This window comes from Xyrauchen texanus, chromosome 41 (assembly GCF_025860055.1).
Source record: "Xyrauchen texanus isolate HMW12.3.18 chromosome 41, RBS_HiC_50CHRs, whole genome shotgun sequence".
Lineage (NCBI taxonomy): Eukaryota > Metazoa > Chordata > Actinopteri > Cypriniformes > Catostomidae > Xyrauchen > Xyrauchen texanus.
This window is the reverse complement of record NC_068316.1, coordinates 10,254,485-10,277,088: the sequence shown is the minus strand read 5'-3', so window position 1 is coordinate 10,277,088 and position 22,604 is coordinate 10,254,485. Positions and strand designations below refer to the sequence as shown.

Sequence of the window (22,604 nt, the reverse complement as noted above, 5' to 3'; positions counted from 1 at the left end):
ATTCTAATTTCAATGGACTGTAATTACTATGGTTAGTCAGTCTCTGACATTACATTTTTGGCAATATATTCTATTAGACAATATAGACACAAAAAGGAATGTGTGTGTCTGTGTCGGTGTGTGTGTCATAAAGAGGATTAAATGAATAATGAACATAATTATCAGTCCTACATTGGCCACCTTTCCTCCCCAGTGAATTGGAATATTCATCATCTGAGGCATTTCCTTATTCATGATCCCACTGTGAGAGTGATGATGTAGTTAATGATAAAGTCAGAGGTTACAGGAATGTATTTTACTGCTCTGTTGCAGGAACTGGTGCAAAAGAGAGGATTAGGACAGTGAAATGTGGTGCTGGGGGGTGGAGAACTGGACTCTAAAGGCACATTATAGATAAACTGCTCTGTAAAAAGATGAGAGAAGAATATATATAGCCATACCAGGCCTCTGTAGATTTAAATCTACATTCATCAACATTTTCTTTTTCTGATGGAAGTTAATTAATGTCTCTAAGAGAGATATGGTGTATTCTATTGTGTAAGTCTATTTTTTAATTGTGCTTATCCTATTGTTTAAGGCGCTGTGGATATATCAAAGCAAAGCAAGACCCAGAAGATGAGAAAATGCAGTTTCAGCATGGACGAGGTAATGCATGCAGATGCATGTTTCAGTCCTGCAAAATAATCTTTTCAACAGAGATCAGCAAAATATTGGGCAGAAATGTTTAATAAACGAATATTCTGCCCAAAAATGACAAATGACAACAGTTGTTATCATTTACTCACACACATGTAATTTCAAACTCGTATTACTTGTATTCTTTTTTTTTTTTTAAAGGGAGACATTTTCAAAAATGTATGCCTACTCTTTGCTCTTTTTATGAAATTGCAATACTGATTGCAACTGAAGGTTTAAAAAATGACTCCAAAGCACTAGAAAGTATCATAAGAGTAGTCAATATGACTTGTGAGCTATATTCCAAGTCTTCTGAAGCCATACAATAGCTTTGTGTGAGGAACAGATCCAGATTTAATTCATACATTTTTGGCAGAACCATTACTTAAAGAGCTCTGATGTAATTTATCAAACACTAAAAAGGAGAGGTAAGAGAGATGACCTCGACAAATTTCTTTTTGGCCAGCTCTACAGTGCAGATTGTAATTCCGTCTGACTGGCTAGATGGGTACAGAAAATGCATGTTTTTCAAGCAAATGTTCTACTTGTCAGTAAGTGAGCAGAGTCTCTACAGCTCTGATGCATCTGCTGATAAATTATATCTCTCATCGCTCTAGTTGCCTAATGTGTGTTTTCTCTAATGACACTTTTCCTGCCTGCCAAAGACAATGTTTAATGAGGTTGAAAATGTGGCACTCTCCTCCTTTAGGAAAATGAATTGTTCAGTCTGAGTAACTAAAGTGACTGCAAAATAACCCAACTGTTATCCTCACTTCTGTCGTGTTCTTGAATTGCAGTCAAACTTCCTGAAACTCGGACATACATACACCCACACACATATGAGGACCCCAACCAGGCAGTCCGAGATTTTGCAAAAGAAATCGATGTCTCCAACATTAGAATTGAGAGAGTTATTGGGGCAGGTAAGTCAAAACACAGAAAGTAACGTACAGAAGTAGGACATCTTTCAAGATGAGCATCTTTTGTGTACATTTTTCAATCAACCAATCATAGCCCTAACCCTACTCCTATAATCAGAGCATATACATGTTTTATAGGAATAATGAACAAAAGGCACAGGTATATTTTGCTTTTAAGCGTTCCAGATCAGCTTGCATCTGGTCGACCGCATTGCCTTTGTGAGTATACTCTTCTGAGCTGGAGCGAATACGAACTCGTTTGACACATGCCCACTGCAACTACTTTTAGTAGAGTAAATGGCCGGTGCATGCGCCGACGATGAGCACAGATGACGAAATGTACGTACCGAATACTGTGCACAAAATATACTTAGGCCTTTAGACCTACTTTCCAAATAATGCCCAAAAGAAACTTTGGTATAATTCAAACACCTATGTTCACACATGTCCTATTTTGTAAATCACTTTAAAGCTGAAGTATGTAACGTTTTCTGTGTTAAAATACTTTCTCTTATCCCAGCTTAATATGCAGAGACAACTATAAGTAAGCCTTTCATAGAATTGTTTTTCCTCAAAAACAGTAAGCACTCTCTTTCTGTGGCGTTATGAAAATAGTTTTGTTTTTTTTCAGCAGCATGCTTATATCCACCCCAAGTGAGTTGGAGGTGGGACTATCACTTTGTTTGATCATCTGTGTACAGAAGGTGTATTCAGAAAGCTTTGAAAACAACGTTTATTTTTTAATTCTGTTTAGTGGCGCAGAATTTACAGTACATACTTCAGCTTTAAACAAGTGATACCACCTTTCTACCCGTGAAGAGCCCACCAGGGGAACGATTCCATTAATTGGTGGTCTCTTTTTTGACTTCCAGGTGAGTTTGGAGAGGTGTGCAGCGGGCGTTTGAGGCTGCCCAGTAGGAGAGAGATTCAGGTGGCCATTAAGAGTCTGAAAGCTGGATACTCTGAGCAGCAGAGACGAGACTTCCTGAGTGAGGCCAGCATCATGGGCCAGTTTGACCACCCCAACATCATAAGACTGGAGGGAGTTGTCACCAGATGTGAGCATTAACCCTTACACACACAGGCACTCAAAAATATAATTTTAAGATTTACGCATTTCAATTTCATTACATTTTTTTGTTAATTTATTTTTTAAATCAATACACAATCATTAACAATAATCATTTTGTTATATATCTTAAATGCGTAAATCTTAAAAATAGACTAGAATATTTTTTTTTGTATTTTGAGTGCACTTAGTTTTTATACTATTGTAGGGGTCTCCCATTGACATCTATTGTTCTTAAATTAAACCAACCCTAACCTTTGGCATTTGCTAGTGTGAAATAACTATTTATATATTTTATAATTATTTAATCATAATATACATTTATAGAAAGACTTGAAAGGTCTAGAATGAATAGAATGTTTAGTCCCTTTATGAAGTTAATAACAGGTCTTCACAATGTATGTTTTCTAGCTTTTACCATCTTTGAGGGAATTTCTTTTATGTTTTGTTTTTTGGTCCTTGAGATGCTCAAAATAGTTGGTTTCCCCCTGTGTTTTCCTTAGAGATACTTGATCTAACAATCTTATCTTTGGCGAATACAACATAGCAGATCATGAATATTCATTTGAATAAATATCTATTACAATATTTATATCAGTAATTTGCTTACTTCTTCAGAATACAAATGTGCTATGACAGCCTGACTTTGCCTTCCTTTGCTTTTATTACAATTAATTATCACACTAGCTGATATGATTATGTCTATGGAAAGGTCATAGATTACACTATCTCTCACCATGATAATGAGTTAATTATTCGAAGGAATAAGAAATTCATTTACAATGTTCTGTTGGACTGTGCATTTCATAAGGGCATATTGAATCTGTATTACCACTGATTGTCTGTATTGCCACTCTAGACATCCTGAAATAGATGCTTAATTCTCTCGGATAATAATGAGGATGCTAATATCATCTGTTATTAGAATAGCTCCAGTGGACCTTGCTTGAATTTCCCAGCTTATTGAGTTTGCTGTGACAGTACCATTGTTTGCATTTCAAGTCTGTGTGTGTGTGTGTGTGTGTGTGTGTGTGTGTGTGTGTGTGTGTGTGTGTGTGTGTGTGTGTGTGTGTGTGTGTGTGTGTGTGTGTGTGTGTGTGTGTGTGTGTGTGTGTGTGTGTGTGTGTGTGTGTGTGTGTGTTTTTAAAGCAGTGTCTTGCAACAGGTGTTTTGGTCACTATTGAGTGGTAATGTCCTCTACAGATCCCTCTTTGTGTTTATTCCCCTTCAAGCTTCTGTGGATTCAACTGACAGGCTCTGTAACAAAAAAAAAACATCCATATTCATGCCGGCTGCATGACTATCGATAATACAAACATTTAATTGGATGTGGGTTTTGGGGGGGGTCATGAATATTTGGTGTCATGAATATTAACATTAATCCTTGCTAAATTTCCTCCCACTTCCTCTTACTCATGCAAAATGCAAATGGTGGCCTTTAGTTTCATTATGTTCAAATACTTAATGTTGGCAGAGCAGAACAACTTTTCACCTATAATTAAGTACAGACATTTTGTCCTTTTTTGTTTTGTGCTGGTTCTACTTAATTACAAAGTGATGAATATAGACTGTTACAACCCCCTTTATGTCTAGGGGTAATAGTGTTATAACATTAAATAAAAGATAAATAGTAAACTATTTGAGTGCTGGGAAGTAAGGACATACCCAAGATGCACCAAAAGAAAAATTAGTTTATTATTTACAATGACTTCAGTGGTAAGGGCAAATAAAGTGTAGAAGAAATATTTACAATATATAATTTACAAAAATATACAAATCGATGTAAACAAAGACACACTAGGCAAGGAGGGGAGAAGGGACATTGACGGTGCCAAGGAAAAGAACTTAACAAAACACAAACTGTATATAATAAAGAAAATAATCTTCAGAATCTGTGACGCCTTATCTAAACTACCCTATCCAAGAAATAAAAATTACAGAGCGTTGCACTCGTGCCTAAGTATAGTGAATCTATACAAAATCATGGATCTTAAGTGTTGCACAGTGTATGCCACTTGACAGTTCTTACCTGTCATCTTTCCCCGTCTGTGATAACATGAAGGTTTACAAGTAACGAGTTCAGAGACAGTAAATCATACAACAATAGACTGGTACAACAGTAAGTAAACATTCAATACCAAAACAACACCATTATAAAGTTACAAAAGTGAGCAAATGAGCAAGTAAACTACCATTCTAGCTGTGGCGTGCTCATTTATGGCAATGAGTTTGGCTCCAATTTGCGAGAGGAGGACAGGGATATCACTCGGTTAATGACGATTGACAGGAGTGGTGGTGGTGTAGTGAGCTAAACCGCATAAATGTTAATCAGAAGGCTGCTGGTTAGATCCCCTCGGCCACCACCATTGTGTCCTTGAGCAAGGCACTTAACTCCAGGTTGGTCTGGGGGGACTGTCCCTGAAATAAGGGCACTGTAAGTCACTTTGGATAAAAGCGTCTGCCAAATGCTTACAAATGTAAAACATTTCGGCCTGAAACATCAGAATTTGGTCATATTCTGTCTATTATAGGATCATGTAAATGTGGAAACCTGGTTTCCATAACCCAATTAAGCCAATATTTAATTTCTAGAAATCTGTAAAAGACATCTGGCTTATACCTGTATTAATCAGAATATTCCATGAGCTGACAAGTATCTACACCTCTTTCTCAGAATTAAGAATAAACCAGAATATTGACTTTAATCAGAAAATAGTGTGCATTTAATCAGTCAATGATACATTGCTCTGCCACTAAAATAGTGTAACACAGGTGTGTGCGTTTGCTTGTTGGTAAACGTGTCCCCGTCCACCATTGATTGGGTGACATATGATAGCTGGAGTAATTTCACACGTCACAGATCAGCCTGATGGCAGAGAGGATGGGGATAGGAGAGGTCAGCGACCCCTCGCGATGCATTATGGAAGCAGCTGTCAATCCAGCACCCTCATGGTATGCAAAGACTAATCACGGCACTGATAGAGCTAAGCTGCCGTGTGTTTATACTGCCTGATGGAGCGATGGCGAAATGAAGACAAAGAGTTTCGTGATGTAATATAAAAAGCATCTGTCACATAACACAACTTTCAGAGAGGCGCTCTGTCATTACCACCTCAGACGGAAAAAATTAGACTGTGATTGAGCTTTTTGTAATGCAAATTACTCCAAAGCTTCAAGAATGAATTCGGAATAGACCTTAATGCCCCATTCAGTTCTTTATCCATTCATCTGTACAAAAACACAGAGCTGTCATCGTCTCTATTATGAACCCATTGTGCTGCTAACCATCAGATTAGAACTCCAGTCTACAATCTGATAACGCCTTCACCATCCACAGCTCCTGGGTTTTGTGCCTACTTATTTTGAGGTCCATTCTACTGTAGCTGAGTCTTGAAGTTTTCTTTGTGCCATCAACAATGATAACAATACATAAGAGAATGGGCTTCTAAATTATAGGAAGTATTGCTTTGTTAGAAAAATGCTTCCTTTTAAATTTGTTTTTTAGAGGGATAGTTCACCCAAAAATGAAAATTACCTAATTTACACACCCTCATACCATCCCTGAGTGACACAAACAAAGATTATTAGAAGAATATTTCAGCTCTGTATGTCCTCACAATGCAAGTGAATGGGTACCACATTTTTTTAAGCTCCAAAAAAAGAATATAAAGGCAGCATAAAAGTAACCCATAAGACTCCAGTGGTTAAATCGATATCTTCTGAAGCGATATGATTGTGTGGGTGAGAAAAAGATCATTTTTAAGTCCTTTTTTACTATCATTTTCAAATTCTTCTTTGTTTTCGGTGAATCACATTCTTTGTGCATATTGCCATCTACTGGGCATGAAGGAGAATTGATTGTAAAAAGGACATAAATATGGATCTGTTTCTCGCCCACACCTTTCAGACTTTTTTTGGAAGATATGGATCTAACTACTGGAGTCTTATGGATTTCTTTTATGCTGCCTTTATGTGCATTTGCAGCTTCAAAGTGTTAATACCCATTCACTTTGTATGGACCTACTAAGCTAATTTTCATTTTTGGGTGAACTATCCCTTTAAGCTTGAGATTTGTCCTCATGTTAGATTATTAAAATAATGTTCTGGCTTCAATACAAGTTCAGCATCAGTGGCATGCAGTCGATTTCACCAGAAAATAATTTCAGCTCGTCCTTCAGTTTATAAAAACAAAGGACAGAAAACTAGTTTTCCCATTCATCCCAATGGCAGTTTTACAGCTGGCACATCAGACTGATCTCACTGTGAATCGAAGGGTCAAAAGTTCAGCTGAAATCTGTCTGTGTTTACCGTAATTTAAACTACTGCCCCCAGTGGTCGAAGCTGGATGTGTTGAATGTATGGGCATATAGGAGCTCCAGTTTCTGGGTGAAATGTTCACAAAATGATGCCAAAAGCGAGTTGATATAATACAGTCAAAACGAATGCATGTTTCAGCAGAATTGGGTTAGTGTTTGGGTACCAAAACATTCGGTAATAATATGACATAAGTTCCCATGCGATCATGTGATCCCGGAAGTACAGTATGACATTTGAAATCGCAGGAAAATTACATCATTACAAGACTGAACAGCTCACGGCACCAACAGAATGCACACAGTCCCAATCCCTGAAATGAAAGTCAATTTCACACTTATACCCAATTATTTCTAGTTATATCCAATTATTTATTTTCTTACATGACAATTTATAGCCGGTCAAGCCGGTAAACATGCCATAGATATTGTTGAGATCAACTTATTTTGAACCTAAACCATCCTTTAACCTCTGATATTTCGTAACAAATTGCTGTTATTGCATTTGATGTCTGATACACACTGAAGTTGCAGACTTATAATCACTCTTGACTTTCTTCAGATAGCATTCAAATCACAAACACGTCTCTCATAGTCTATCCATTTCTAAGGAAGTTCTTCCTCTCTGCTTTGATAATGACTGTAATTATGGTCTTTCCACAGCCGTTAGACGTTTAGAGCAGATCGACCCACCGCAGGACATAATCTGCTCATCACCTTGTTTTAATCACAGACCTTTGAGTGTGTGTGAATACTGTCTAATTGAAGTGCTCCTAAAACTGCTGGCCAGTTGATTGTGCCGCATTCATCACCCTCAAATCTGCATGCACGGATAAGTAGCTAGGTAGTTTAATTAATGAACTTATCATAAGAGCCGTCTGCCTTTCCTAAAGAATTGACATTTGTCGGCACAGCTGTAGAGTACAGAGATTATCTTTTTTACTTGATTTGTTGGTGTGAATAAAGGCAGTGTCAGTGAGCTGTTGCAATGTGATTTATAGTTTGTGTCCTTTTGGCCAAGATGCAATCAGAGCTTTGTAGGTTGAAGCAGGCAGGCCAGGCTGTCCAACATGCTCAGCATCAAAGCGATTCATCACATGTCGATAAGTTAACACACGATTTGTTTCGAAACCCCTCGCCACGCTTGTTGTGTGACTTTGTTTCTGAAGGGTGTGACCAATCCATTGGTGATTTTACTTACAGTGACAGCTTGGACATACAGTGCAAGCCCCATTCAATTCAAATCCCCAAATGGCAAAGTGTGAGGGCTAGATGTTATAAATAGCTTGGTAGGGCTGAAGGGAGTTTTAATAGGTTAAATTAGGTTTCAAGTCCTTTGTTCTCGTGTCCTAGTGAAGTAGAGATTATAAAACAATAATGGATCCATTGGCTCTTTGCTTGTACCCTGAACCGCCATTCTTCAGGTCGCAGAATTAAAGGAATATTTCAGGTTCAATACGAGTTAAGCTTGGTAGCATTTGTAGCTTAATGTTGATTTCCTCAAATTCATTTTGACTCGTCCGTTCATTTCTTTAAAAAAAAAAAAAGCACATTTTGAGGTTACAGTGAGGCACTTATTAATTTGTGTAATTTCTTATTTTATATGTTAAAACGTCATTCCTATGGACATTTAGGGTTTAAGTGTTTTGAGCATTACATCTTCATGGTAATGAAGTTGTAAAATTGGATATAACTTTACACATATACCTAGTTACTGGATTTCAATGCTGTGACTCCCAGTATGGCGGCACTGGGACTGGGAGTAATGCAGATGCAAAGAGTTAAGATTACAGTAAATGAAAGGTTCTAGATAGGGGTAGAGTTTTGTCTTGTTTTAAAGTATAGACTCACTGAGCACTTTATTTGAAACCCTATGGTCATAATAAAGTTCCCAAAGTGGTCTTCTGCTGTTGTAGCCCATCCACCTCAAGGTTCAACATGCTGTGCATTCTGAGATGCTCTTCTGCTCACTGCAATTGTACAGAGTGGTTATCTGAGTTACCATAGCCTTTCTGTCAACTCAAACCAGTCTGGGCTGTGTTTCCCAACAACGTTCGATCTTAGTGATTAAGACTTTTTTTTTTTTTTACGAACGTTACATTCTTTTCTCAAATTTGCACTTATATTGAATGTGCAAGGATGTGTTTTAAGAGAGTCGCTGTCCAGGTGAAAATGCTGAAATGTTACCGTATAGTGCTGCTTGTCATTGCAACTTCATTATATTTGTGCAATAATTTTACAATTTGTAATTTACCTCACTAAAAAATGTTTTAATTTTTTTTTCTTAAATATTCGACCTAGTGAACTGCATATTTACATATTGTTTCCATAATCAGGTGTGCATTTGTAAGATTTCATTTTCACAAATTCCTCTCGATATAAAAGATTCTTGGATTAGTGATGACAGTGGAGGTCCAGTGTATGATCCTGCTAATTAAAAGCATTCATTGAATATTATTCTGTGTTATCACGGAGTCCAAAATAAGGAGACATTTAGAAGATGCACTTTAGGGACATTCATCAATAAAGCCGAGGTGTGCTCTTTACTCCCAAAAGTGGTAATGGTGACAGTTATGCTGCAGGTGCGGTGCTACTCAACTTGTAGTGCTGGCGAGAGAGCCTTTGGGTGTCACAGAGGAGGAAGAGGAGACGAGGATAAAAGCGTCTGCCAAATAAATGTAGGATGATTAGCAAATATATACAGATGATTTTCATGCAGGGCAGCAAGTTAATTACTTTTTCTTTTCTTTCTAATGTTCATTTATACAGTTGTCTGCATCAATCATGCCACATCTTTGTTGTTACCAGCTTGTCCAACTTGTCCACACAAATATCTTTATTATCTATTCATCCATTTATACTATCCATTTTATGTATTTCATAATAATAATAATAATAATTATTATTATTTTTATTATTAGACTTGAATGTTAAAATAAAAATAAATAAAACACATATACTCTGATATTAAATTCTCAGCATATAGTGTAGCTATTGGTATTTAAATCGAATGAAGTGTAATTTCATGTTTGTCCTGCAGGTGTCTGCATAAGTCTGTGTATTTACGATGCTCGTAGCGGTGCACGATTGCTCCAAAGCACTCGTTAATCTACGAGCCTTTTCAAATACTACTTAAGTTATGATGCTTTAGGTAAATAAGGCCCTAGCCATTCTCCGTTGACCACTCTCATCAACAAGGCATTTCTGTCGGCAGAACTGCCGCTCACTGGATGTTTTTTGTTTTTGGCACCATTCTGAGTAAACTCTAGAGACTGTTGTGCATGAAAATACCAGGAGATCAGCAGTTACAGAAATACTCAAACCAGCCCATCTGGCACCAACAAACATGCCACTGTCAAAATCACATTTTATGCATTGCACTGCTGCCACATGATTGGCTGATTAAGTAGGTATTCAGAGATTACTATTAAAGCACTCAGTGAGTGTATTTTTACTTGAAAACAAGACAGGAATTCTGATTACTGTTGACTTAGTTGAAGAGTAGATGGAGTCAGTGGAATTGGTTTCCACTTTTTTCAAGTAACATCACCATGATAATTTTCCAGGACAATCCCCCAGGAGTAAACCTTAAGGAGAAATAGTGATACCTCAAGGTAGGCCTACTTGCAGTGTTCAAACCGGAGACCTTTTCGTTACCAGCCCAGATTGTAGCCACTAGGCTACAGCACCCCTATTGCTCAACGTAAAGGGTTGCTCAATGAAATGTGAAACAAACCGGGTGAACGTCTCTAGGGTTAAACTTCATTTTGTGTTGACGTGTGTATAATACCCTGAGGTGAAAGTTTTAGGCATAAGTTACATCCGTCAAGCTTCTCTGATGAATGTTACATTTATATATCTGCTAATCAGGGTGGATTAGCATGTAGTTCTCCCTGTCACATGCAAGAGGGGGATGGTCTCTGATTGACAGCGTGTTATTTAGGTGGAATCGGGGGAGAATTTTTAATCACTTTTAGCAACACCGGTGCAAACCCTCTCCACACCGCCCCAGCCCCTATATGGGGCTCTTGCAGCTGTGTCTGCAGCATAGTTGGAGAGGTGAACACTTTCCCCATTAGCAGATATTTACACCCATTCCGTCTTCTTCATCATCATCATCTCACCAACCACCCCACCACCACCCTCCGGGGCAATTAATTACCTCACCCCCTTGAAAACTATCCCCTCACTCGTTTCCACACCCTACCCCCTTTATCCTCCTCTCTCCTAAAGGAACTCATTACCATTTTAGGTATGTCTGGACAAAGATATTCTCAGTGGACTGCTCGCTCTAATTATCTGCCTGACTGTTATTGAGAGCTTTGATTAGGGGCTGTCACTATGAGTAACAGGCAGCAGGTAGAGGAAAAGGGGAGGCTGGAATGAAGGTCTCTGAATTCAAGAGGAGTTGGGGAGGGGACCACTCCTTTTATCTACATGTTTTTTTTTTCTCTGTCAACTTTGAAAATGAATTAAATGTACCTTTTCTGCTTCTCTGCTGTGTCTTCTTATTCAGTTGTGAAAACAACAACAAGAACCGCTCTCTCTCTCTCTCTGTCCCTTAGGTAAGCCTGTGATGATAGTGACTGAGTACATGGAAAATGGATCTCTGGACACTTTTTTGAAGGTGAGCATTTTCTATTTTGCTGCTGCTGATGAAGGCCAATTTGCACCAAAGGAAATGCTGTGTGTATCACAGGAACACAAAGCAGTCAGCGGGCTCCCACTGATTGGACTTGACAACTCGCATGTTGTTCGATCTCACCCCTCTCTCTGCCTGATTTTCTTTTTGTCCCTCAGCAAGTGTTTTTCAATAACTGCATCAGAAACACATTATTACCATGAAACAGGGTATATCTTTGAAAATGTTCTAGTTTAAAAAAAATATTTTTAATTATAGTTATTTTAATTATTCCTTATATAACACAACGCCACAAATCGCTCCATCTTCTTATAATGATACGTGCAACACTTTAACAGAAAATACTACAAGCAAACTGTGATAGGTTGTTTTACATGTAAATCAGACAGCTGCTTCTTGTCTAATTGGGTTAGACTTGCAAGAATATTTAAAACAAGTCCATTCAACATTAATTGGAAAATTTGAAAACTAAAGTTTCTTTCTCTGTAGTTTAGAATTTCCATTGTATTTTCATGCACTTTTGTTTTTGGTTTAGTTTTCGTTCTCTTTGCAACTCTAGTTTTATTATTTTATTTTAATTAAACAAAAATGAACGATAATGACCTTGCTTTGCATACGCCGTCAGCAATCAAAATATTTCAAGACTATAAATAAAACATTATAAATAGGTCACTTAAGTATTTCCCATTGCTCGCATCATAAAAGCCTTAATGATTACACAGTCATTGCAGTTAATAGATTGTGCCCTGCAACATATGAGAAGCATGTTTAATTAGGGAGCCAATGAATTATGAATTACTCATGAGACAAATTTAAAACCTGATCGGCTGTGCCAGGATCCACAGAAGTTGCACACAACAGTAAAAAAATATGGACGTAGTGATGAGAATTTGAAAAGAGAACTGTTTATTATGTGCAGAAACATGATGGGCAGTTCACAGGGATCCAGCTGGTGGGGATGATGCGTGGGATAGCCACAGGAATGCAGTACCTCTCAGAGATGAACTACGTGCACCGGGATTTGGCAGCACGGAACATTCTGGTGAACGGAAACCTGGTGTGTAAAGTGTCTGACTTTGGACTGTCACGTGTGCTGGAGGATGATCCTGAGGCGGCGTATACAACGCGGGTGAGAGATCGATTTTCTGCTTTGGATGTTTTTATTTCCTTGGGAAACTTCAGGATGCACAGGAAGTTCTTCCTGGGAAAGTACAGGAAATACTAATCTCACTCTGTTTTAGGACGTATTTAGATTGGATTTATTGTCTGATATTAAGTGTTATGCAACGGTTCTATTTCTACATTTAATGTATTATTTATACATATTAAGATGTATAATGAGACTGTGTAATTTAGGAATGTCTTCATTGTAATAGACTATTATTAAGCTAGAGGGACTGGGTAAAAAAATAGATTTTCTGATTAATCGCCATCTTCATTTGAACAATCCTGAAGGCGATTCTTAAAATCCCAACTCTATGCGCAACCCTCAACAATGCGTGTAGGTCACTTGCATATGAGCTCAATGAATTGCCGCTATTCTTAAAGAGACAGTACCATTGTAGCACTTGTTCATATTAATGTTAATACTTGTAAATAGTACAAATGATGCATTTAAACAATAAACATATCACTATGTATACAGTATATGTTTTTGTATATTATAATATTTGTCAGATTTCAGCTTTTTTTAAACTAATGATAAAATAAACATTTACAAAAGTTTTATTTTTGTAAGTTAGATGGTCCCATGTATAAATTAACAGCATTAAATGAGAGAGAATTACTTTTTCTTTCTTGCTTGATTTGATAAAACTGCTTACCACTTGTGATTTTGTGATCTTTCGGTAAGGGTGGTAAGATTCCCATTCGATGGACGGCACCTGAAGCCATCACCTACAGGAAGTTCACATCAGCCAGTGACGTGTGGAGTTATGGAATTGTCATGTGGGAAGTGTTATCCTATGGGGAGCGGCCGTACTGGGAAATGTCCAATCAGGATGTGAGTGTATTGAATTTAAATTTACACACAGATGAAATTTGATGAGCATAAACAGTGGTTGAATTACCCAAAGATCTCTCAATAAGCCATGATATAAACATCAGTACATTTAAAATCCAAAGGTTTTTGATGTAACTATTCACACCCCCCACCCACTTTACATGTAAACAAAGTCCCTTTACAGCAAGTAAGTTCACTCGTCGCCATATTGTCAACACCTCTGGCTCAAACTGTTGGTCAATATTATGGTCCAGTAACATATTTCAAATCAGAAATAAAATCAGACAATATAAATGGAGCTGTTTTAGCTCAAAATACAGACAAAAAAAGCAACTGTATTTTTCAGGTTTGTATAACTAATGCACATTCTTGAGAAGAAAAAATAGGCAATTGGCTGTTTCAACCCTAAAGCAGCACTTCCACTCCTACAGCCACCATATTGAGCATCAATCAGAAAGGCGATTGGCTCTTTTAGCTGTATGGCGGGACTAGAGCCGCCATATTTAGCATTACAATTTCTCCCTTATAATGTCTCTGGTGAATCCTCATCAATTTGTAATAAAAGACCTCTTCCAGAGTACTTTAGGGGGGATTCACATAAAATCCTCAGTTTCCGGTCCACAATGGTAAAAAGATTAAATGCATCTGCAGGGTGAACATTTCCAGATTTTAATTCGCAGGCCCCTTTCAAACAGGAGAATTTGAATCTACGGCAGTGGCTTCTTGGCAGATTTTCCACTTCAGAAACCATTTTCATTTATTTATTTTCACCTTGGGAAGAGATCTTGCCTTGGGATTTGGAGAGAGGCTGCTTGGGAGAGAGAGACAGAGACCGTGTTAGAGATCGAGAGAAAAATAAAGACATTTGGGAATGATTTTGGACTGTATACTCGTTGCGTTAAACTGGAGCATGGAAACATTTGCATGCTTGTTAACTGATGCACTTTTATTGTGTCGGGGGAGCAGAATTTGAAAGAGTTTTTTCACAGCATAAATCACAAATCCATCTGTGTTCCTTCCTTTGCCATGGTAACGGGCAATCATGCATTTCTACTGTAACAGTCTTCCAGGCACAAGTTAAAATAATATGAATGTTTACATCAAGCTAGTTTCTTCTTTCTCCTTACAGCAGTATCATTTCTTAGAAAGAAAGAAATTAATCTAGCTCTCCTTTGCTCTGACAAAGACAGCCCCTTTCGAAATCTCATTCACACTCAAGTTCACAGTCACTGATGGGTAAAAAAATTAATGAATCCATCCGTACACAAAAGCCAAATGCATTAAGTGAATGAAGAAATCTGTTCATTATTCACAAGGTGTATACCTGCTAATAAATGTATGATTTTTAATGTGGAATGTTCTTTCAACCCTTCAGGTGATAAAAGCTATAGATGAAGGCTACAGGCTGCCGGCTCCGATGGACTGTCCGGTGGTACTGCACCAGCTCATGTTAGACTGCTGGGAAAAGAACCGCAGCGATCGACCAAAATTCGGGCAGATTGTCAGCACTTTGGACAGGCTGATCCGGAATCCTAGCAGCTTGAAGCAGCTGGCCAACACTGCAGTCTGGTAAGCAACTGCCCTCTGCAGAATAGATCTGAATTCAGTTGTGGTTTTCTGTTTGGCACTGGGTTCTATATTGTTGTCGTCCTTCATTAAAGGTGCTGTAAGCGATTTTAGCCCTTCTAGAATTCCCACAAGCTGAGCCTTTGGATTAGCCATGCCCCCTTTCCAAAACCCTGCACTCCAAATATACCAAATGAGTTTGATGGAGACCATTGTCAAAAACAACAGTAGCTAAATAGTGCCCTCAACTGACAACTGTTATGAGCAACATGGCATAAAAATGGAATTATACCTCAATAATTTGCTGCAACTACAAGTGTTATTGTCCATGGTCCGAGGACTCTTTACTGAGTCTAGAGCTGTCACAGAGACCAGTGAGATATCTCAAGACACTTATTTCATTAATATCTTTTGCATACCTTTCCATGAAAAAAAAAAGCTTAAGTAAATGTAATATTAAATTAAAGTAAATTGTGTGAAAATGGATCGCCGGTCTGTTCTGTTTGTCACAGAAAAGCAAGGGAAATAAATGCTAAATGCAAATAATAAAAAATAAACCAGTTGACAACCACTGGTACAGATCATAACAGGTCTTCTGATATTTCTCAGGTGGGTGATTAAAATCTGAGGCCATTTTTTTTATTTGCTGTAATCCAGTAAATTCAGAATAAATGAGAACGATAAGATATCCAAAGATAATCTAGATTGAAGCCAGATGTATATCTACAATTCCCAGTGTTCATATTCCCTGTGCTTATTTTTCTTAGTTGGGAGGGTTTGGAGCTGGTCTTGGCAGATATCTGATTGCCTGTCTATCCCTCTGCCGACTTTTGAGGGTTGCCAAAATAGTAGGCAAATGGGGCTGGATTGTTTAGCCAGTGCTTGCCACCATTGTAGCAGAATGTGCAAACTGAGTTTTCCTACAAACCATTGGGAAACCCCAGCCCTGTGTCCCTACCATTAAATAAAATAGGCTTAGCTCCAAATTGCTAATGGGTGAGTTTTTTTGTTGGAGACAAATTGATAGAGACATTGTTGTGTTGCAATCCAGCTTCCTTCTGGGTCTGAAAGGACCCGCCAATGTGTAACATTAATTCTTGCACCAAAACAGTCTTAATTTTGCTTCATATGACTATTTTCCACTCTCCTTTTGACCCTTTTAATTAAACCGGAATTAAAGTATCAGTTTTTGCTACTGTACCTATCATCTATATGTAAAAGTCCTTATTAGTGGCTAACCTCCATATACCAGCATAGTTCACACTGTCATTCATCAGGATAGGCAAAGCTGCTGAATACTGTGTTGGCATTGATATATGCATATGGTTGTGGTGCCAATACTGTGACAATTTCTAAGTTTATTTCAAAAGAGCAAGGCAACGCTTTCTTAACATATGTCCCCTTTTAATTACTAAGTAAGCTATGACAGCATAAATATTATTTTTTGTGTCGGCACAGGCTGTTGTACAGTCTAAAAAGATAGTTATCAAAAAATGACAGCAAACGAATGTATACCTCTAACATCCCTACAGGCCAATGCAGAATGCTTTCTTTGAAATAATTATGACATATTCCATTCTAGATGTCTCTTAGAAAGAGCTGTAACTTGACATGTGGTTATGTAAAATAGTTTTTCTGGCTACACTTCCAACCACAGGGAGGACCCAGTGACCCCTGAGGCTGGGGTTAGCACAGTGGAGGACTGGCTGGACTTAATTAAAATGGGTCAATACAAAGAGCACTTTTCCGGTGCTGGTTATGTCACTCTGGACTCGGTTCTGTACGTCAGTGCCAGGTAAACAATATCTGCATGTCTTATTTTTCTCAGTATGAGATTTTGATTCCATTTCAATATTTGTTTTCAGAATTGAAATGGAATCAAAATGTTTGAAATGGAATATTAGCAAAGGTTACTGCATACTGTGCATAGTATATAATCTATATTGCATCAAAGTCCCTGTCAACGCAAGTCAGTCCACTCGGCGGCCATCTTTGGAATGCACCCAGGGAATCTGAGCAGCTATTTTCTATGTAAACAAGCAACATAAAAGTAAAGTTTCAATCTACTTGAATGGGGAAAGACCAAAATCTCCAAATGGTTGGTCAAGATTATGATCAAAGAACATATTTCAAATCAGCAGTAAAGTCTGACAACAATAGTATCATAACTTGTGCTTCTTTAGCTCAGGTCTTGCTAAAAATTGCCTTTTTTCAGGATAGTTCAGCTACTGTCAATGCATGTTCTCAAGTTGGTTGACAGATGATCTCTGTATCTAAAAAAGAGTTGGCTCTTTTACCTGTAAGGGGGGACTTCCTTTTCAACAACCGCTGGGTGTTCTAATTTCTCCAATTCATATTAACAGAAGTGGTCCGTCTCTGCAAAATAGTTGCTCACTACATACATTCTTTTAAAGTTGTATTTGAAACAGTACACAATATGCACAATGTCATTACATTGCATATTTTAAGGAATGTTTCAGGGACACAATATGCACAATATGATTTTTTTTAAACATTGCATATTTAAAGGAATGTTTCGGGTTCAACTAATTTTAGCTCAATTGACAACATTTGTGGAATAATGTCTGATTACTCAAAAAAAAAGAAAAAGTTGAGAAACAAAAAATGAAGTTTCAGTAAGGCACTTACAATGAAGTCCATAAACATTAAAATATTAATTGTTTCTAAAGTGTAACTAATAAGTCATAAACATTATATGTGCTTACATCATTTTAGTGTAATAGAACTTTACCATCATTACAGGGTTTACCAGTGTTATACCATCATGAACGCAAGGTTGTAATATTGTATGCAACTTTATACAGATACAGTTAGTAGGTGATTTTACCACACTAAAATCATGTTAACATGTTTAATGTTTATGTCTTGTTGCTGAACTTTTGAGACCATGTGTGTATTTTAATGTTTATGGACTGGTCCCATTCACTTCAGTTGTAAGGGCTTTTCTGTAAGTGTTTATATATATATATATATATATATATATATATATATATATATATATATATATATATATATATATATATATATATATATATATATATATATATATATATATATATATGTATGAAGTAGTCAAAATAATTTTTTGTGTGTAATCAGCATTGTGCCACAAATGCTGTTGATTGAGCTTAACTTGTATTAAACCCAGAATATTCCTTTTATTCAAATAGTGCCATCCAATTAACATTTTAATCCAATTTTGTGTAAAAATGTCTTAACTTTAGCAGTTTGATCAAAATGTGTCCAAAAAAAAATTACAATTGAAACTGAAAGTCAAGTCAGGCCCATTTGGCAAATATAGTTTGTAATTCTGTGTATACTGTGCTATGCATACATACTACAGTATATAATGCATCAAACGAGTAGTATGGCAGTATGCTATTCCAAAAATAACTTTTGTCTCACTAAGGTAGTTTTTAAAATCTTCTCTTATACCCTCTTTTCCTCCCATCTCGCTCATAGTGAACTGGATAAGATGGGTGTTGCACTGGCGGGCCATCAGAAAAAGATCCTATCTAGTATCCAGTGTCTTCATGCACAGCACGGGACTCAAGTTCAGGTATAGCCCTCACTTCAACGCCCTAACCAGTTCCGCTTCCACCAAGAAGGAGATTGGGAGCATTTGTGCCACATGGAGGCGCCTCGCTGCAAAATGACTTTGTCTTATCTCTATACCAGCACTGATTTTTTAAGGCCCTACAGGAGAATGGGGCGATACCTTCCCTTTTGCGATCATCATCCAGAAATCTTCAGAGACAGCGGATCGCTTTGGTTGCTCAAAGACTGGATGTTCACACCACTCAGAAGTGATATCTGATCCAGGGGAAGCGAGGACAAGAATCGACACCATGTGACATCACAGCACTGTGAACATCATGCCCCAATCCTCATTGTACAGAAGAAAGACCTTGAGAAGAACCACCGATTGTGTCTTGTGATTCTTTTAACTGTTTTACAAGCAAAACTAGATCGATCTTTTGAATATGACACTTTTGTCTTGGTGGGCTTAAATCTGGAGTATGAGGAACCTTCAGGTGTCCTTTCATACTTCTGTACATGGTAATAGTTTATAAGTGTTTATAAAAGACTGCTTGCCAGTAGATGCAGAAAGCAGTGAAGCACTGATCTCTCTTTCCCACAAACACACATAGTAGGTCAGCCCCTTGACCCCAAATGCCACATCTGACGTCTCTTGTCAAGTCCTTGGCAGAGTCTGTGGAATATGTCGATTTCAGAGTGGAGATTTGGAGAACCCACCTCTTCCCCTACGCTTGTCACTTTTGACAAGTTCTGACATCCAGTGTACACCAACAGAGAAACCAGAGATGCTAAAGGAATAAAAAGTAATTGTTGCTTCTCAAAAACGGACATGTCACGAATAAGGCAGATGTCAGGAATGGAACTCCAACATCCTTCTTTTGACATTGGCAGCAACTTTCTGTCCTTTTTTTTTGAACAGCCTTCCCATTTGATGTGGCTTTTCTTCTCATTTCACTGCATTTTTAACATCTTGTCAAGGCATAGCTTTGTTTATGCCTTATATGTATTTCATCACAAGCGTCAGCTGCTACATCTGAGGTCTTTGATGGAATAAGGAAGCCGGGAGCATTTAATGAAAGGGTCTTTTTCCCTGAATTGACCTGGTGTTGACAGAGCTGCACGTGGTAGACTGTAGAACCTATATTTGTCTTGGACATTTTAGTGTAAAGCTCTACTGGTGACAGTTTACCATAAAATTGGCATGTCATTTCATGCACCATGTTCAGAATCCCCCATTTTCTGGTTTATCGTCCTACATTTCTTGGCAGTGCTTTGATTTGCTACGTGTTGAAATGGCTACGTGTAATACTACAATAAAGAAGATTGTTCTGCAGTAGAAATTGAGACATTTGTACAGTGTTGGTTATTGTATATGTATAGTAATAACTTGGTGTTTTGAAGGTTTCGTCAGTTGTAAATTGAAGCAAGGTTGTAACTCATATTTTAACCTTCAACTCTAGCTTTGGACAGACAAGGATTGTGAGGCTGTAGAATGTAATGGGATTTTTAGCTTTATGGTGTTTGGGAAAGCTAAGCATTCTCAGGATTTTATTTTTTTCACTAATAACAATTTCAAGATGGCAGAAGTACAGATTTAGTGAGATTCCTGTTAGATGCCTTCCAGTTTTGCCATTCTTATTTATGTTTTGACATTACAGATGTTTCATTTATAGATTGAAATGATTTATGTAAACAGTATTGATTTTATAAGCACAACTTGAGCACTATGTGAGGGTAAGGAAATAAAACCTACTTTTTGTTTTACAGTTACGTTATTTATAATCTTTGCAAACACTTTTAAAGTGACTTAAATAAAAAATAGAGTTAACCTCTCATTCTGTAACCTCTGTTGGAAATAGTTTGTTTGGGTCATTGAGCTAAATTTAATTGAAAAGATAAAGAATATTTCCTCAGAAATAGTTATTGATGAAAGAGTCAAAGTTATTATCGAAAAAACGGGCACATCTGCTCTGTCTTTTACTAGTTCTTAATTAAGAGCCACTTCTAATTGTCAAATAACTGAAACATATGTGCCTATTCAGATCTGTAATTTCCCATGTGACAATAACAGCGAATAATTTAATGAGGCATTGCAAAAAGCATCCTTCTTCCCAAAATAATTAGTGCTTTGACACAGAATAAACTTAAAATCATGCATTTCTTTGAGGGATTTAAAAGTTGTCATTATTGAGTTGTTTTGAGTTTTTCGTTATTTCCAACTTGACAAAATACAAAAAGTCAAAACAAAAAAGTGAAAACACAGACATGCATATAGACGTATTTTCTGTCTTGAAGTTCTCAAAGCTATTTACATCCCTTTTGATTTTTAAGAAATGGTTAATGCTATTGTTTGTGTTTAATTTCAAGTTTTTATTATACACTGGTAATATCATGCAGTCTTGGTCTGGCAGTTACACAGTCCACACTACCAGTTACCTTCACATTGCATCAGGACATTGGCTAGATATTTTTAGCTAAAATACATCACCAAAAGTGAACACACGACTTAAAATTGATTGCCAGGTTTGAATATCAACAAAGATTAGCACTCAGTCAGGAGAAAGAATAGCCTATATGTCAGTCAAGTGATGTAGCGCTTTATGAAAAATACTGTCTGGAATCAATTAACCTGGAAGACCACACTTTTGTGGCCAAAAGCATTAGTATTACAAATTGGTCAGATGGTTTTGCAGTCAACCTCTGGAACTCTCTATGTATTTGCCCATCAGGACTTTTGTTTTGTTGTACGGGTAACCGCACAGTACATTACAGAATTAAATCATATCTGGTATACTGATGCTGTGGTGTACACATGTGATGCACTTTGCCGCCCACCTCTAAACTGGGATACTTTAGCCCTAAGTGTAAAAAGATTCTCTGGCTTGTACAAGATCGGTAATGGATACATGATCAGATAACTTTATGAAGGATCACTGAGTCAATGACTTTAGCGAACCAAGTCCTCAGTCAGTACCTGAAGAAGTTACCTCTAATTTTGTGTGGATCTTTTTGCTTTCAATTTTCAGCATGCTGATCATTTGTATACCGCTTATTATTTCACTAAGCTCTTGTTGAATTGTATGTATTTTAAACATTGTGTCCAATAAATATGTTCATATTTTTAATTTTGTGTTCTTCGACTTTGCCCTCCCCACACACACAAAAAAAATGGAATGGAAAAAGATATACTATCATTATATTACCAGCACAAAACTTTTAAGTGAAAAGTTTAAAAAAATTAACCTGATCTCATGAGAAGTTGTAATAGTAGTATGAGATGACGAAATCGAATGAGCTGGTTCGTATGAAAGTGTACTCCCATAGAGCGAAGAAGTACTGAAGAAGTAATCCAGAGTATTCAGATTACGATACTGAAGTAATCTAATGGAATACATTACAAATTACATTTTACAGCATGTATTCTAAAATTAACCCTCCCAACATTGTAAATGAGTATCCACATTTGTTCACTGACATACTTTTCTTAAAATATAAGTGTTGGTTAGGAGGATAGCTACAATTTTATGTCGGTATTGTATAGATTTGAAATTCAGTTTGTTAATTGGTTGGTGTAAGAGTCGTTCCTTTTCGTATAGGCCAAGTCATTCTATATGTACCGATTTCGAATTATTACTTTGGAGTTTTGGAAACATTTACATACATTTCAGAACTTAGCATTCAATATGTACCCCTTTTGCTTTAATGATAACATGCAATCACTTTTTTTAATTGCATCTTTTTTCATAGACGTCATAAAGGCTTGTAGCTCATGAGGGTGAGTAAATGACGACAGAATATTAATTTCTGGGAGAATTATAGCTTTAAAGGGATTATTATGCTGTAGATAGAGTGGGCC

The 22,604-nt window shown here is 37.2% G+C and overlaps 1 protein-coding gene across 1 annotated transcript in view; it reads left to right on the top strand.

Moving 5' to 3' along the window:
- The window catches only part of LOC127634113 (ephrin type-A receptor 3), a 101,396-nt gene extending 79,551 nt beyond the window's left edge, over nt 1-21,845 (top strand). Inside the window, exons 9-18 of the mRNA XM_052113517.1 lie at nt 578-645; nt 1,473-1,598; nt 2,468-2,653; nt 11,543-11,604; nt 12,539-12,748; nt 13,472-13,621; nt 14,997-15,190; nt 16,845-16,982; nt 18,671-18,767; nt 18,887-21,845. Of these exons, the coding sequence (XP_051969477.1) occupies nt 578-645; nt 1,473-1,598; nt 2,468-2,653; nt 11,543-11,604; nt 12,539-12,748; nt 13,472-13,621; nt 14,997-15,190; nt 16,845-16,982; nt 18,671-18,767; nt 18,887-18,892 (1,237 nt within the window). The 3' untranslated portion in view covers nt 18,893-21,845. The remainder of the gene's footprint in view (nt 1-577; nt 646-1,472; nt 1,599-2,467; nt 2,654-11,542; nt 11,605-12,538; nt 12,749-13,471; nt 13,622-14,996; nt 15,191-16,844; nt 16,983-18,670; nt 18,768-18,886) is intronic.
- The last annotated feature ends 759 nt before the right edge of the window (nt 21,846-22,604 follow it).